Source organism: Poecilia mexicana, unplaced genomic scaffold, assembly GCF_051168715.1.
Source record: "Poecilia mexicana isolate PSO_F unplaced genomic scaffold, ASM5116871v1 scaffold_23, whole genome shotgun sequence".
Lineage (NCBI taxonomy): Eukaryota > Metazoa > Chordata > Actinopteri > Cyprinodontiformes > Poeciliidae > Poecilia > Poecilia mexicana.
The window spans coordinates 1,850,875-1,866,827 of NW_028263392.1; the positions used below are offsets into that span (position 1 = coordinate 1,850,875).

General features: G+C 38.0%; 2 protein-coding genes across 2 annotated transcripts; one reads left to right on the top strand and one right to left on the bottom strand.

The window, feature by feature from the left end:
• The first annotated feature begins 3,560 nt into the window (after positions 1-3,560).
• Positions 3,561-5,927, top strand: LOC148152461 (uncharacterized). Its single transcript, XM_088003109.1, has 2 exons — positions 3,561-4,261; positions 5,024-5,927. The coding sequence occupies exons 1-2, from the start codon at positions 3,590-3,592 to the stop codon at positions 5,213-5,215; spliced, it is 864 nt and encodes a 287-aa protein (XP_087859235.1). The 5' UTR covers positions 3,561-3,589; the 3' UTR covers positions 5,216-5,927.
• Positions 5,928-6,624: 697 nt separating this feature from the next.
• LOC106911684 (plexin-C1-like) lies at positions 6,625-15,680 on the bottom strand. Its single transcript, XM_088003108.1, has 16 exons — positions 14,609-15,680; positions 14,006-14,131; positions 13,528-13,662; positions 13,349-13,449; positions 13,175-13,280; positions 12,934-13,096; positions 12,756-12,858; positions 12,347-12,422; positions 11,960-12,001; positions 11,731-11,864; positions 9,593-9,772; positions 8,933-9,041; positions 8,684-8,860; positions 8,441-8,602; positions 8,150-8,249; positions 6,625-7,939 (listed from the first exon to the last, which is right to left on the bottom strand). The coding sequence occupies exons 1-16, from the start codon at positions 15,593-15,595 to the stop codon at positions 7,848-7,850; spliced, it is 2,793 nt and encodes a 930-aa protein (XP_087859234.1). The 5' UTR covers positions 15,596-15,680; the 3' UTR covers positions 6,625-7,847.
• Positions 15,681-15,953: the final 273 nt, after the last annotated feature.

Here is a 15,953-nt window from a genome sequence, read left to right on the forward strand (position 1 = left end):
ACTTTTGATAAATGCTGCAGTGGCTCTGAGGCTTAACAAGATGCACACTCAAGATCCTTTAGTCAGATATGCAAGAAGCTCATTATCACCATCCATCCTGGATGGTGATAATGAGCTTCCATCATTGACCCTGAGCAATGATGGAAACCTGACTGAAACAAATAATCTGCCAGACCACGTCTCACTGTTTATAGAAGAAAACACAAGAATAAAGTGCTGCACGGAGTTATAAAAATAGTCTCTTAAATTTTCTGTTTCATCAGGAAGTCTCTGTGAAACTCTGTAAACCAATGTTCACACCAACTGCTGTGGTGACGACAGAAATTGTGCATAGCTTTCTGACATGTCAGTGGTTATAACCACATTCTAGATGTTAACAAAAACTGCAAAACATTTATGACTGCAGTTCTTGAGAAAGTTATACAAATTTAACATTTGGTAGCATTTAGTCAACATGTTTAACACTTTTCTTTTTAACACTTGTAAGGTACATTTTTAAAAAGGCACCATTAGTAAGGGGTTCCATTTGTGTCAAAAATAAGTAGAAATCATATGTGTAGATGTTGTTGGCCTATGTTGTTGCTATGTTGCTTATGTAGATGTTGCAACATAAGACATATGCAACATCTATATATGCTTCATATGCCTCTTCTAAGTAATTGTCATGAGTTGGTGTTTATAGTGGTGAGGAGAGACACAGGACCCAGGTTATAGATGAAAAATTATGAATTTATTGATAAAGCTCAACAGTCCAATACAGGCAGCATGGCAGAGAATAGCATGCAGCTAATACCGGTAGCACTGCTACACAGAAGACTGACAACTAGAGCTGACGTTGACACAGGACTTCCCAGTTCTACTCTGCCGGCTAACTAACACAGACCAGGACGTAAGACGTACGTTTGACAAGGACCCGACAAGAAACAGAGACAACAGGTGGACTTAAATACACACTGGGGTAATCAAGGGAACGAGACACACCTGGGACAATCAACAGGGAAGAAACAGAGACTCACAGGGAACAGGATCACACAGAAACACGGATCATGACAGTAATAATCTATTAATGTATCAATTTCGGAGCATGAGAGCCCTCAGGCTGAGACAGACTGGCGACCTGTCCAGGGTGACCCCGCCTCTCGCCTGAAACATTTGCTGGAGAGGCACCAGCACTCTTCCCAACCCCACTAGGGACACTAGAAAATGGATGAATGGATGGGAGCCCTCAGGGATGTTTACTCAGTCCTTTGTTTTTTCCTCTGATGTGATATGATTAGTACCTTCTCATTTACTACAAAAATTAAGCTTGATAAATTTGCTGATGAGCTAATAATTATCAAACAGATGATCACTGGCAGTTTCTGATATGAACGACATGGGCAGCCGCCCAGGGTGGCTTCCATCCTGGAACTGCCTCCAGGTTTTTCTCATATCTTTTCTCTTGCAAACGTTCTTTTATACATCAGCAATGATAAGCTGATAAAGGCAATGAATGGATGGATAGCAGCTGAAGAACCAATAGATTTGTAACAAAATGGAGTCTTGTCCCCCCAGTGAGAGCATGATGAGGTTTCAGCTTTGGCATAAGGACATCATGGCCACATCTCGGCACACACCAGCCAACATGTGATAGATAAGCTGTAACTGCTGCTGCTCGGCTCACCACATCACAAACAGGAGCCAGAATGTGGTGAGCTCTCATGTTTCATCACACGCGATGAAGAGTACACTGTGTTCTTTGAATTGCCTTGTTGCTAAAAATGTACTAAGTAAATAAAATGACCTTATCTTCATTGGACATCCAGGCTGGTTTTTAATGTGGACAATGTCCCCTCCCCGGTTTGTTGCTGATTGTATCTCACTGATGGATCTTCCACTATTCCGATTCTCTTATGACACCATGTTTCTAATAAGGTATATGCCACAAGAGGTGGTGACGTATTTCTGTTTAAATTTATGCCACATACATTGATTCAGGGTCCTGCTTGCTCCTATTGTTTTTAGCCAAAGCTGCAAGATCTGTACCATGAAAAAGACGCAAAACTTATAATATCTGCAAGCTACTGGTATGTAGAATTGAGTTTTGTGGTGTGGTGTGTCAGCCAGTTCTGAACCTCTGATATAGTCTAAGCTTTTCTGGCCTACATGGATGGTGAGAATGTTTATATCATCACTAATAAACTTCATGAACTGGCTAATAACAGAGTTAATGCATAAATCTGTATCAATGTGAACATCATTCTGTGTAATACATTCCCTGAACATAATATTACAGATTTGGCAAAGATGTCTTGAATTCTCGCACCTGATCTAATTGCACATATTTGTAGTGCATGCACTTAAGTTGTTTAAAAACAGCCTTGCCTGAATTTAATATGAATGCAAAATCCAAACTTTTATAAGCATGTTTTCTAATGTCTAACACTAATGAAAAAAGCTCCATAAACAGATTTATCTAAGTTAATATCTCTGTAAAAATTTCGATTCGAGGTTGTATCAAAGGTGTGATGAACGGGTACGGAAACTGTTAAATGTTGCATAACTTTCTGAAGTAGTTCTCAGGAAATCTTGCATCTTTTGCAGGCATGTATCTTGACGTCTAAAACGGAACCAAAGCAGAGATATTTTAGGAGGCTGTGTGCATTTTTTTTTTTTTTTTTTGGTTACCGCAGAAGGTGGAGATAACACTGGGCCGAAGAAACTCTCACGATGAAGAAACTGTCAGATGAAACAGAAAATAAGTTTAAGAAGGTATTCAAATTTAAAAAGACCCAAGATATCATTTCATTTATATTTCTATTTTATCATCTTCACTCCTTGAGGAAACTGTTCAGTTGTTGTTGTTGTGGTTTGTTAGGTCAGTTTACAGTCAGGCTAATGATCACATTTAGCATCTGGCTAAAGAGTTGTGAATATGCAGTATGTCTTGCTAAGCCAAAGAACAACCACAAATGTGATCACATAATTTTATTAGAGGTCAATGTTATGGGAACAAAACGCTTTAAAAAAATACAATTGTGTTTGTTCCACAAGGTTCTAGACTTAGGCTGGTTGATTTTTTTTTTTTTTTTTTTTTGCATGCTCTCTATAAGCAAAATGCCATCTTTATGGGAATTAATGAGCTGTGAAAGGTTTGTGTTTTCTGTTTAAACACTAAGGAAGGGGGATGAAGAGGATGAGAGGGATGATGGAGATGCTCCTGTTTATGAAGTGAAATCCAGTTGAAGTTCCAGGTCTCGGGGACGACTGAATATTTGGTTTATAAGCAGATCAGGAAATGATCTCCCTTTAAAACTAGAACATCATTTTTGACTTCACACTTCAAACTAATAAAAACCTGATCAGTTAAATGACTCAAGGAGCATATAGCATGCAGTCAGTAACTTAAAGAATTATATATATAGATATATAAAATAAAAAGGTTGAACCTCAGAGCTTTTCTGTTGATTTACCGCCAGTGTTCTCTGAAAAAGAGCTGAATTGTGAAACACGTTGACAGACTCTCACTGATGCCAAGACTTTGGCTGAAATGCAGCCTGAACATTTAGATTTTATCACTAGTGAAACTGGAGATGCTGTGATTTTGCAGATGGCCCCTCCTCATTTTCAAAGAGATGCAGCACTTTCACTCGTTTCACAGCAGAGACACGGACATCAAACTGACCTGCGTCTGTCAGTATATCAGAACAAGATGATCCTGCTGCTCTGTCTGCTCTGCTTGATCTGTGGAGAACCTGCTTGGAGTCTGAAGGAGAAAGGTGAATTCTCCTTTAAAGGGGACATTCAGCAGGTGGGCATTGGCACCAACAATCTTTACATTGCTACAGCAGAGACACTTTATCAGCTGTGGCCCAACTTCACTCTGATCCACAGCAGTCCACCTGGGATCCAAACTGAAGCCGATGTAGATTTTGTGGACGGATTCCAGATCAACTCAACAGTGTATCTGTTCTCCAACGTGGCATCAGGAGGTGAAACCAACAAAGTCCGTCTCATCTGGCTTCAGGCTGAAACCAGTAAAAGTGACACTCTGAAGTCTCTTCGTGGAGCGACTCTCAGTTCCTCTGGAGGTGAAGGCAGCAGACTGCTGGCCTCCTCGGTCGTCCCAGGTGGTCAGCAGGTCCTGTGGAGTGGAGTGTTCAGTGTGGATGAAGGAGGAGAAAACACTGAGCTGCTGCTGTTTGACATCAGTCCTGATCTCAGCAGGGAGGCAAACACAGATCCTGACTTTTATACATCAGTGAACAAGCCAAACAACCCGGTGAGTGTTTTTTTTTCTGTGTGTGTATAAATTCACACCTATGCAGATTTCTTCTGTTCATCGTTGTTTTTCATACTTAAATAGTTTTGGATTATCAAGTGCAAATATTAAAAAATAATAATACATAGGAACACAGAATGAAACACATCTATGTGGGCTCACCACATCGAATGTCAGAATAAGGTTCCATGCAAGTTGGGTGGCATTATGCTACCAGCTAATCAGACTTCAGGTCCATGGGACATTTGACCAGAAACCCCCCAGCGCTGTCCGTCAACACCAACCCTGTTTATGAACAGGACTTTTAAGGCTCAGTCACAAAAAGAAGGATGTTTGGTTTGTGAACCTTGGAGTCTCTTTGCTTTTTGCTGATGACATGATCAGATCGAGTGGCTGAAATGAGCTTCCTCAGTGATGTGGGCTCAGCCTTAGAGACGCAGTCAGAATCTGTCATCACCTGCCCGCCTACTGGTGGTTCATGTGTACATTAACAAACTGTTTTCTTTTTTCAACTAAATATCAATTGCACATAACGTACATGTAACTTAAAATAAAACTTTAACCCTTTATGTTATTCTTCACAAAGTGTTGACATTTTGTTTCGAAGTTTTATTTTTGTAATTTTCTTTGATACGATACACTGTAGAGATGGAGAAACATGGCTGACTTAAAATGTGCCTGTAGCAGGATCAGTTAGTTTATGGGTATTATTTATATATTTGTTTCAGGAAACCTTTCATGTTTCATGTTTTTGTTTCTCAGTCAGAACCGAGGCCCCTGGAACCGCAGGCTGTTCTATTCAAGAAGAAACACATGAGCTCCGTGTCGGCAGTGAAGCAGGACAGCTGGACGGTTTTCTTCATCGGAACACCTGATGGGCAGCTCATTAAGGTCAGTACGATAGTTACTTCCTCAGCTACGGGTGAGGGAGAGATTTTTTTTAATGTAAATTAAACCTCATGTCAAACTCTATTTTTGCTCAGTAACTAGTTGGTGTGTACATATGAACAATATCAGTGCAGTGAAGAACCAGCCTGCTTTCAGTCAGAATGAACAAAGTGGTTTCACTGCTTCTGAAACCGTTTCTATGAGTCCAGATAAGTGGACTCATATTATAGTCCACTTAAAAAAACTTATTACAATTGTAATTGTTTTTTGTTTGTTTAAGTCTTTGTAGCCCTTTGAGATCTCATGATATACAGGTCATTATAAATAAAATCATATTATTATTACTTCAACATATTTTTACTGAAATAAAAGTAAATAGTATCAGTCCTAGAAATGACTCAACTAAGAGTAAAAACGTATTTGATGAAAATCTGCTCCACTACTCAGTAACTGATCAAAACATCAATCATTTAAAATTTAAGAACTACATCATCAGACGGACCAAGATTTAGTTCTTTGGAAATGTTGGTAATTTAAAATCAAAGTGTAAATATTACCATATAAAATAACATAATTACAAAACAACCAAATGAGGTAAAATAAAAAATTTTAAAAATCAATTTCCTTCAATATAAAACTTATGAAACTAACAAAACCTTTAGGTTTGTGGTGAACGTTTGGTTAAAACAAACTTGTTCTTCATTCGGTAAAGTTACTTTGACTCAAGTTAGAGTAGCGTTACTTCATAATAGTGAAATAAAGTAAGTAAGAAAAGTAAAAGGTCCAGCATAGTAAAAATACTCATACAAGTTAATTTTTTCCAAGACGTTGCTCAAGTAAACATAACTAGTTACTACCAGCTCTGCTGTTTTATATGATTATTTTCCACTTATTTAATAAAACCAGGAATTTAATATTAGAAAGTCACATCAGACCACCAAAAAAAAAATTCTATACTTAGTATGTTTAATCTCTGCTTATAGGTTATTTTTAAAACATACTTCATATCTGATGAACAAAAGCTTCATCTGAATGTACATTCTTATTGATCATGATTCTATAGATCTTAGTTCTTCTGTCTTCTCTGTATTTTAGATTCTGTGTTCCCTGCATCAGAGCAAGTAGCACTTTTAATTTTTATCTTAAAGGCTACTTCTCCCGTCTGCTGCTGTTGTCATGGCAAATTTGAAGTTAAGAACATTTCTAAATATGTGTGCTTAAAATGCAGTTGAAAACAAAAATAACAGTAAAAAAGGAAGTAAATTTTGCTGACATTACCATTTTAGGTAATATAGTTGATGTATTTGGTTCAGGGTGTGATTGTCGCCCTCTGATGATAAACAGTTTCTCTGTCTGTGACATTTGTTAAAGTTGGTTTTTAGACTTGAAGTGAAGACGCTCCACTCACAAGGAAGAACCGTAACATTAAAGCCAGTGTTCAGTTATATAAAAAAAAAGCACCTTAATTTCAGGTATAGGCTTTTATGAAGAGCAGAAGAAATAGCACTTTATTTTTTATTTACTTGTTTGTTTTTTACTAAAGAATTTGAATCTAATTATACAAGAACTATACAAGAACACACACTGTGTTCGTGAGCATGACACTGAGTGTGTGTTTTTGAGCATAAAGTCGCAGGAGAATCCCTACTTACTATGATATGCAAAAAAAAGAGAGAAAAGATTATGGCTAATAGAAGCAAAAAACATTTGCTTTGTACCTAAATTTTAATATTTAAGATCTGAATTTGTAATTCAAAATCTCAAACAAGGAAAAACACAAAAAGTCTTGAACTGCATCAGTTTGCTGTAGTATAAACTTAAGCCATTCCTGAACTGGGTCCAGGGCCACACAAAACTCTTCCAGGGGCCACAAATGGCCCCCGTGTCACACTTTAGACACTCCAAACGTAGTTTTTTCTGTGGAACTTATCAGCCTCTCATGTTTCTGTGGAGGACTAAGTATTCCACCCCGTGTTCAGTTTCTGAGTGTAAAATGAGTCACCACAGAATGAAACTGACACTTTTTAAACTGTGACATTTCAACAATGCACAAGAAAACTTTTGACTTAATTAAAGAGGACGTTGTATTTACAGACCATGCAAACAGGAACTCGCTGTTTCACTTATGTTGCGAAAATGGGCAGAATTGACATGAGCTTCCAGAATGTTCTACATTAATGTGCATCAGAGCTTTGCTCAGATCAGATCAGATAAACTTTATTGTCCCCAAGGGACAATTTGTTTTGCAGCTAAATGCATAACATAATAAACATAATAAAAATAAACATGCACCAGCACACAGTACAATTTTATACCACCACAGTTTGTTTAGGAGTATGTCAAATTACTTTCTATTAGCGCTTAGAAACTGAATGACTAATTGTTTAGTAGGTTGTGGCCTAAACAAGACTGATAGTTCTGGTTTAGAAGTGTTGTTTAAAACGTTGTTTTGCTTTTGCCTAATCTTTAAAGTAAACAATGACTCATTAAATCCATAATGAAGAAATGTTTTGTGTATATTTATGGCACCTTAAAATAATGGGAGTACTTCTTGGTTATTCTTGTGAACTTCCTGTGAAATAGTAATGCTTTAAGGTGCTGCATGGCAAGTCATCATGTCATTTGAATTCACCGAGATACATAACTACAGAAATGTCATTGCACATAAAGCTGTCAAGTACAAAGCTCTTCAACCTCTTCATTCAGCAATGTCTTCCAGTTCCAGGTGATCAGATTTGGTTTTTCTCAACCGTGAATTTCGTTTTTCCCGCAGACAAATAAACACCAACACTGAAAGACAAACAGGTTCAGAGTGGAATCATTGATGCTGATTTGTATAAAAGAGCAAATAGAAATGTCCTGCTCATTGACAAATGACCACATTAACATGGCATTCGTTATAATAGCTTACTTGTAGAAAATGCTGATAAAAAGTCTGACATTATTTGGTGCAATAAGCTGGTGGATCAAAACATCAGCCATCCTCATTCAGATACTTACCAGCGATAACGCAGGGTATTAGCAAGAGCCGCAGGATCAGGAGGTTTTTATGAAATGAAGACAAAACACGCAGATTCATCCATGTTTCTCCATAATTGATCTTGAAAAGAAAGACAGAACTAATTAAAAAGACTTTTGAGCTGGAATCAGAAGAAAAGTTAAAACTATAAATGCATATCAGGAGAAGGTCTACTGCAAGTAATGTGAGAGACTGATTGGTAAAGCTGTTGTAGTTGCAAATAAAAAACATCATTTCAATTAAACTTATACCACTTTAACTGTAGGATTCACCTTGATCATATCAATGTCAGAGCTTTGCAGGTCTTTGATCTCACAGATGAAGGTTTCTGTCTTGATTTCTTCAGGTATTATGATGCAGGAATGTTCAACTTCATTCTGAATTCCCACAACCAACAGCTCTGCTTCTGTCATCTGCAGCTTGTCTGCCTTTTTCTGAAAGAACAAAACCAGTTTCCCCTTCAATAATAACATCAACATGTCTGAGTGAACAAATGTGGACAGAACCTGCCGTACCTGAATAGTGATGCGGACATCTTTCCCTTCCTTCACTGCTGTGAAGCTGGTAAACTCTGGGTCAGGATAGTAAGTTATTTTCTCTGAGCACTTCAACGTTTCATTGGCTACTTTCAGAAACACGTTGCTGCTGGACACCGGAGGGTTTTTGGCTGCAGGTGTTTTATAGACGAGAGTCTGTTGAAGTAGAAACGTAGCACCATGTAGTTCACTGTATGCTGATAACAGAGTTTCTGTCTGCAGAGTTACCTGATAGCTGCTGCTCATCAGAGGCATGACTTCCTGCAGGGTGGGGCTGTGTGTGATCCCCTCCACCAAATTCAGGTGAGTCCCAGAAATAGTGACCTTCCTGCCCCCACTGGAGGACACAGAGAGGACAAACACTTTACTTTTTAACAGCATACCACCTGTGATTGTTCTAACTGAACCACTGAATGTAACCCTTGTTCACATTCAGTAGTTTGAAAAAGTATTTAATACTTTATCCATTTATTCCGTTTCTGCTTTTGTCACATTTAAATTGTTCAGGTTTTCAAACATGTCATCAGATATCACCTAAATAAAAACCAAATGCAGTTTTCAGATGATTAGTTTATTTTAAAAAAAATTTCAAACCGACCTGCCTATATGGAAGGAGTTAATTATGATTTAAACCCAATAACTGGTTGTATTACAATTAGCTGCTGATTTTTTTCACTCCCATTTGCAGAATTATTTTAATTCAGCTTCATTGCTAGATTTTGAAGCATGAACAACCAACACCACACCACATTTTTGAATATGTCTCTGAATAAAACTTAATTGGCTTCAGACATCACTGTTTTATTGACTAAGGTAAATACACTGGAGCTTAATGTCACAGACTGGTTCCATATACGCTCAATATTTTTAGCAAAAACATTGAAATACCTTCTCCAGCTGCTGCTTGGTGTAATATCAGTGCAGATTGGTGAAGACTGATAGGTGATGGTGAATTTTCCGTGGCAACTTCCATCTGGAAGGAGAACACAGACTTTGACCAGGCCTTTAGTTTCTGTGCTGGGAATGTGGAAGGTCAGACTGGAGCCGTTGTTGCTTAACACAGGAGATCTGAGAACACAGAGAGAGAAAAAAACTGTCATATGCATCACAAAAACCCATAAAACTGACAAAGTAGAATCATGGTTCTCAGCAATATCAGACATATGTTGAAAATATGTATTTTTAATCATTTATACATAATATTTGGGAAGTTTTGCACATTAGAATGAAAGAATGAACGTTTCAAGAACCAATAGGAAAACACTTGTGTTTGAAAACGTTCAATCTAATGGATGCTGAGTAAGAAAGAGGTGAAAATTCCGTAAAATAAATATCAGATAAAATGTGCAAATAAGACTGGAATAAAATGTATGTTTTCTATATATCGCTTTCATGCATAGGTAAGGTAAGGTAATTTTAATTACATAGCACATTTTCAGCAACAAGGCAATTCAAAGTGCTTTACATGAATTAAAAGGAAATACAAACAAAATAACAAACCAAAGGAAAGAAAGAAAGAAGAAAAACAAAAAAGAAGAAAGGACACATTAGGGCAAATCGCAACATTCAGACAAAACAAAGGGCAAAACAGAGACTTGAGTGAAGGCGGTGATGTCAAAGGGCCATGAAACCAGTTTGCTGACCCTTCTGGCAAAGTCCGATAGAGGTGTTGTTTATCGGGGAATGATGTCCTTGGGAGCGCTCAGCTCCACAGCTCCATGAATACAGGAGGGGGTTGAGGTGGGAAAGAGCGTTATGTTTACATATCTTCAAGGAGATTAGAAATATGCAGCCCTTCCAAGGTGACACGGGGAAAGCCAATTCAGAAACAGAATGACTTAGGTCGGGGAGATTATAAATTTCAATCTTCCCTAAAGTCTCTCCGATACATCTCAGTTCCCAATTGTCCAAATTAGTTTGGTCGTTCCACTGATCCGAAACCAGCAAAGTCTCCAAGATCAATTCCAACTCGTTTGTGAGTTTTAGAGTCCTCGTCTCTGTCCACACCAACAGTCCGAGTGTTCGCTAGTTAGGCCAAATCCGTCACTAATTTGTTTATAATCTAGGAATCCACAAGCTCCAGTCCTGTTATAATGAATAAATCCAGGGTGAATCTGAATTTGATCAATTGCATTGAGAGATCAGTTGACCAGATCCATAATTTGTAGATTTGGGTGATGTGCAAAGAAATGCTCCAAAAATATAGAAAAAGACAGGACAAAAACAGAGCAAACAGGGCAGGCATGGGCAGGGAGGGAACAGAGGAAAAAAGTGTCCGCCTTCATCGAGAGCAAGAGAGAAAGCATAGTGATCACTACAGTGGACAGTATCTAAAAGCTATTTTCTTGTGCTTCTTGTGGATTTTTATGTTACAAATGCACACAGACCACTAAAGTGGACACTAATGTATCATAAAATACACTATCAACTACTGGTCATCAACTCCAAATTATTTTTGTTAAATCCAATATGGCGGACAGACAAAAAGTATGCCAACCAACCCTGATCCACCTTCTACTGTAGACGACTCTTGCAGGTAAAAAAGAAAATATTGTGACATCAGATGACCCCTAAAGATACTGATTTATTTTTCAATAACAACTTTATATTTGGAGAAAATTACAAATGATCACCTGAAAAAAAATAAAATATTTTTTTTTACATTTTTGTCCTACCTTTTTTCATGCCTTAAGAAAATCAAAAAAAAAATTGGAAAAAAATCCTGACACAAAGGATCATAATTCATGCATGAAAGGGATATAAAACCATTAAAATTGTGAATTGCTAAATATGCTAAATAACACTAATCTGCTTTAAAAGCATTGAGTTTTAAATTGAGAATTTCTAAGGTTTGGTCTGTTAGTTATATTCTACGTACAACTGTGTATGAAATCTATATATTATACACATTTAGTTTAGTAGTAAAATCCAAAGATCTCTTGGCTCACATACTTTAGAAGAATTGTACATTCATTGGCGAGACATAATGTTTCCACATGACTGTAGTAAAAAATAAAGCGACTCACTCCTTTGGGTCACAGTCCAGGTCAGTTTTAATCCTGACTCTGGTCACATCTCTGAGGTTACGACCCGACAGCACAGCCTGATTTCTGCCATAGAAAGACACAACACTGGGAGAGACGGAGAAGATCTCTGGTTCCTGAAGGAGCAGAAAATACAAATGTTTCACATTACCAAAGAGTTATACTGAAAATGTATGAGGTGAGTGTCAGATGAACAAAAAATGTGACTCACAGAAAAGTTCCTCCCTAATGGCTTGATGTTTATACAAATGTCCTGAAGAAAGAAAGAAAGAAAGAAAGAAAGAAAGAAAGAAAGAAAGAAAGAAAGAAAGAAAGAAAGAAAGAAAGAAAGAAAGAAAGAAAGAAAGAAAGAAAGAAAGAAAGAAAGAAAGAAAGAAAGAAAGAAAGAAAGAAAGAAAGAAAGAAAGAAAGAGAGATCATCAGATCATTTTATGAAGCTGTTCCAGTTGACATTAGTCCAGTTTAACACAGAAACTGTTAAAGATACAATAGAGGTTAATGTAATTATGTAATTAAGAAATGTAATTATGTCTATCATGCACTATCTGAGGAGAAATTTCTCTAAATTTCATGAAATCATGAAATGTTTCATGATTACGTTGCTGACTGCATCAGAGGCCCAGGAGCAGCTGTTCTGTCTCCATCCACATCCTGCTCTGATGCACCGCTGACACCTGGACAGAAAACAGGCCAGTTTGATCTCAGCTTTACTCAAACATTACAACACTTGATACAGATTCATTTAGAAACAACAAGCTGCACTAATAATGCATCATTCATGTTAATGAAACATTGAGCAGAATGAAGCTTCTCAGGATTCAACATTAATCTTTTCCTTTCAGCTACAAAAGGATTTAAATATCAGCTACAATATTTGTATTATTCAGATTTAATGCAGAGTAGACCTCCATGTTGTTATGAAAACACTGGAGTTAATTTATACTGTTAGACTTTATGATGATATTAGTTGTTATTAAATCTGTATTCTAAAACATAAATGAACTTACAGGTGAAAACTTGGTTGCCCCTGGATACTGGAACACTTGATCATCTTTATTTTTTCTGACAGAGATGTGTCTCCAAGTCTGATCGTCACGGTAACATCAAAATCTGTACATCAAAGATAAAGTATGGAACTTTAACAGCTGGAACAAAATGTTTAAAGACTTCCTGACCATCACTGACCATCAGCAGGTATGGGGTCATTGAGAATGCAGGTGCATTGTGGGTACTGTGGTTTTGGTCCTTGTTTTTTACAAAGCTGGGTGGAGGTTGTAGAGAAATCACAGGTGAAGTTAGACTGAACCTTCTTCTCCATAGTCAGGTGTGATTGGATGATTATTTTCATCTGAGAAAAGAACAAAAATAAGATGATAATAACTGATAGTTCCAGATGAAAACAGTCATAAATTTATTAATAACTCACCTCTCCTGTGGAGTCCTTCAGAAATCTGTGAGAAACTATTTCCTGCTTGGATTCATCAGGGATGGACAGCCTCTCTGAACCTCTGCAGTCGTCTTTAAATGAGCAGCTGAAAAATGTAAATGTGTCATCATAGAGTTGAGATGAAGGATGGAGCTGAGATGAAGTTTCTCTGACCTTTTCTCAGAGACACACCAGACACAGAATGGATCCTGGGCAGAAAGACAATCCTTCACATTTTGGTAAGTTCTGCAGTTTGACACTGGAACACGTTGAACCTGGAGCAGAACACCATGTTTCAGAAACACATCAACAGGCAGGGTAAGTGAACGCCACATGAAGAAGCTCCAATCTACCTGGTTTTTAAACGGCACATAGAGATGTTTGTGATCCACTGGATCCAGTTGGAGTTTTGGAAACACTTTGTTGTCTCCACTGGTTCTGAGGAGGATCTGTGGACAGGAGGGCTGGTACTTCCTGTCCACAGAAAGCTGATGACAACGACAACAGTGTAGGTTAGAGGTAGAAGACGTATCTAAGAAACAGGGTTGAATGGAATCCTATTTTAATTTTGAATCATCTCTTTCTGAGGCTGTATAACAATTAGCATAATAATTTTCAAATTTGAAAGACGCTCTTAAAGAACAAAGAGCTTGTTGGATTGTGTTTCTATTTAAATAACATCCCTGGTCCTCTGTGGGGTTTGTCCAGGTTAAACCCTGTCATCTTCACAGTGACATAGTTATGGTGTTCATACATGATTCATAAAATTCTGTTTGCTACTTGTTTTGCTAAAACAGTTTTTTTCCTCTCAGTTGTTAGTTTCCTACCCACCTTGATGAGCTGTCCATCTGCTGTTCCAATGAAGAAAACCATCCAGTTGTTCAGCCTGACGGCCAGAACAGAACTCATGAAGTTCTGCTTCAAAAGCACAGCCTTTGGTTTCAGGAGCCGAACTGACTGAGGAACAGAGAGAATCGTTTCAACATTTTGTCTTGTTCTTTGAATTGTAAACTTAGGGAAGATTTATACAGAGGTTTTGGGACAGATTCTAATAAGCTGGCTTTGAATGACTATATTTTATATCTAAAATGACACTCAGAAAACTAAACAAACACAAACATGTAGACACTGCCAAAATTCATAAAGATGGTAAAGTTAAAAAATTTTTGAAAATGGTTTAATTTAAGGTAAAAACTGAACACAATAAGAGTTTATTTAAAATTATTTAAAAGTGAAAAAGAAATGGACTAATCCATGAAGCCATACCAACCTTTACATCATAAACATAAATTACCCAACCTTTCCACTTATTGAATATTCTCTGTCTCATTTGAATCATGCAAAACTCAGCTGGAGATTCTCATCCAGGACTCAGTAAAACAAGACATGAAACATCAACACTGAAAGTAGTTTATGTTTAATACAGCGACTTACTGGGTTGTTTGGCTTGTTCACTGATGTATAAAAGTCAGGATCTGTGTTTGCCTCCCTGCTGAGATCAGGACTGATGTCAAACAGCAGCAGCTCAGTGTTTTCTCCTCCTTCATCCACACTGAACACTCCACTCCACAGGACCTGCTGACCACCTGGGACGACCGAGGAGGCCAGCAGTCTGCTGCCTTCACCTCCAGAGGAACTGAGAGTCGCTCCACGAAGAGACTCCAGAGTCTGAGTTTTGTTGGTTTCAGCCTGAAGCCAGATGAGACGGACTTTGTTGGTTTCACCTCCTGATGCCACGTTGGAGAACAGATACACTGTTGAGTTGATCTGGAATCCGTCCACAAAATCTACATCAGCTTCAGTTTGGATCCCAGGTTTATCACCTGACTGATCAGACCAGGAAAATATTTCCCCAGGCTGTTTTTGATTGGTGTTGTGAAGGTTGATTGTCTTTAAATCAGTGCTACACTCTGTCTTGTCTCTATGGTTCTTTATCGCTGTCAGAATGTAAGTCTCAGTCTGACTTGAATTCTTCACATCCACCAGAAAGCTGACAGACCCACTGCTGCTCCTCCGAGGTCCCACCTGGATGGGTTCACGGTAAACCAGCTTATTGATGTTCTTCAGGTCCAGAACTTCACAGAAACCACAGAGTTTGTTTCCAGTCACACCACAGCTGATCAATGTGTCATTCTTAACAAATGGTAATAAAACATTAACTCTGAAAGTTGTGTTCCAGGCCTTCTTCATGGGGTCTCTGTAAAACTCCTCTTTATCCGGTTGGTCCCCTCTCTTTAAGATCCCTCTCTGGGTCAGGTTGTAGATCAGAGTCAGGTCATGGCTCAGCTGGTAAAGATTCTCCTCTGTAGCGATGTAAACAGAGCTGTTACCCACAGCGAGCTGACGGAGATCCTCTGTAAAGTTGAAACCTCTTACAGGTTCTCCCCAGATGGAGCAAAGCAGACCGAGCAGAAAGATCATCTTGTACCAAAGGAGGCAGCTCTGACTGAGAGACACTGATGGACTGTAGACACTGTGGTCTCTGTGTCGACAGAGATGTGGCTAAAAGCGCTACGTCTTTGCTGAACGATGTGCTGAGAGAGGAAGGAAATGAGCACACACCACAATTTTAGATATTAACTCGCTTTTAAAGTGATTCAAAATGGATCCACAGCTGTGTTTTCATACGATTACATTTGTGTCTTTAAGTCAAGAGCGTCAAGAAAACAAAACATGGACATCTGTGCACAAACGCAAATGTGTAGTCATCTTCAAGTCATATCAAGTACATCAACTTAAAAAACTTTGTTTATAACATTCATTTGTCTTTATTATTTTC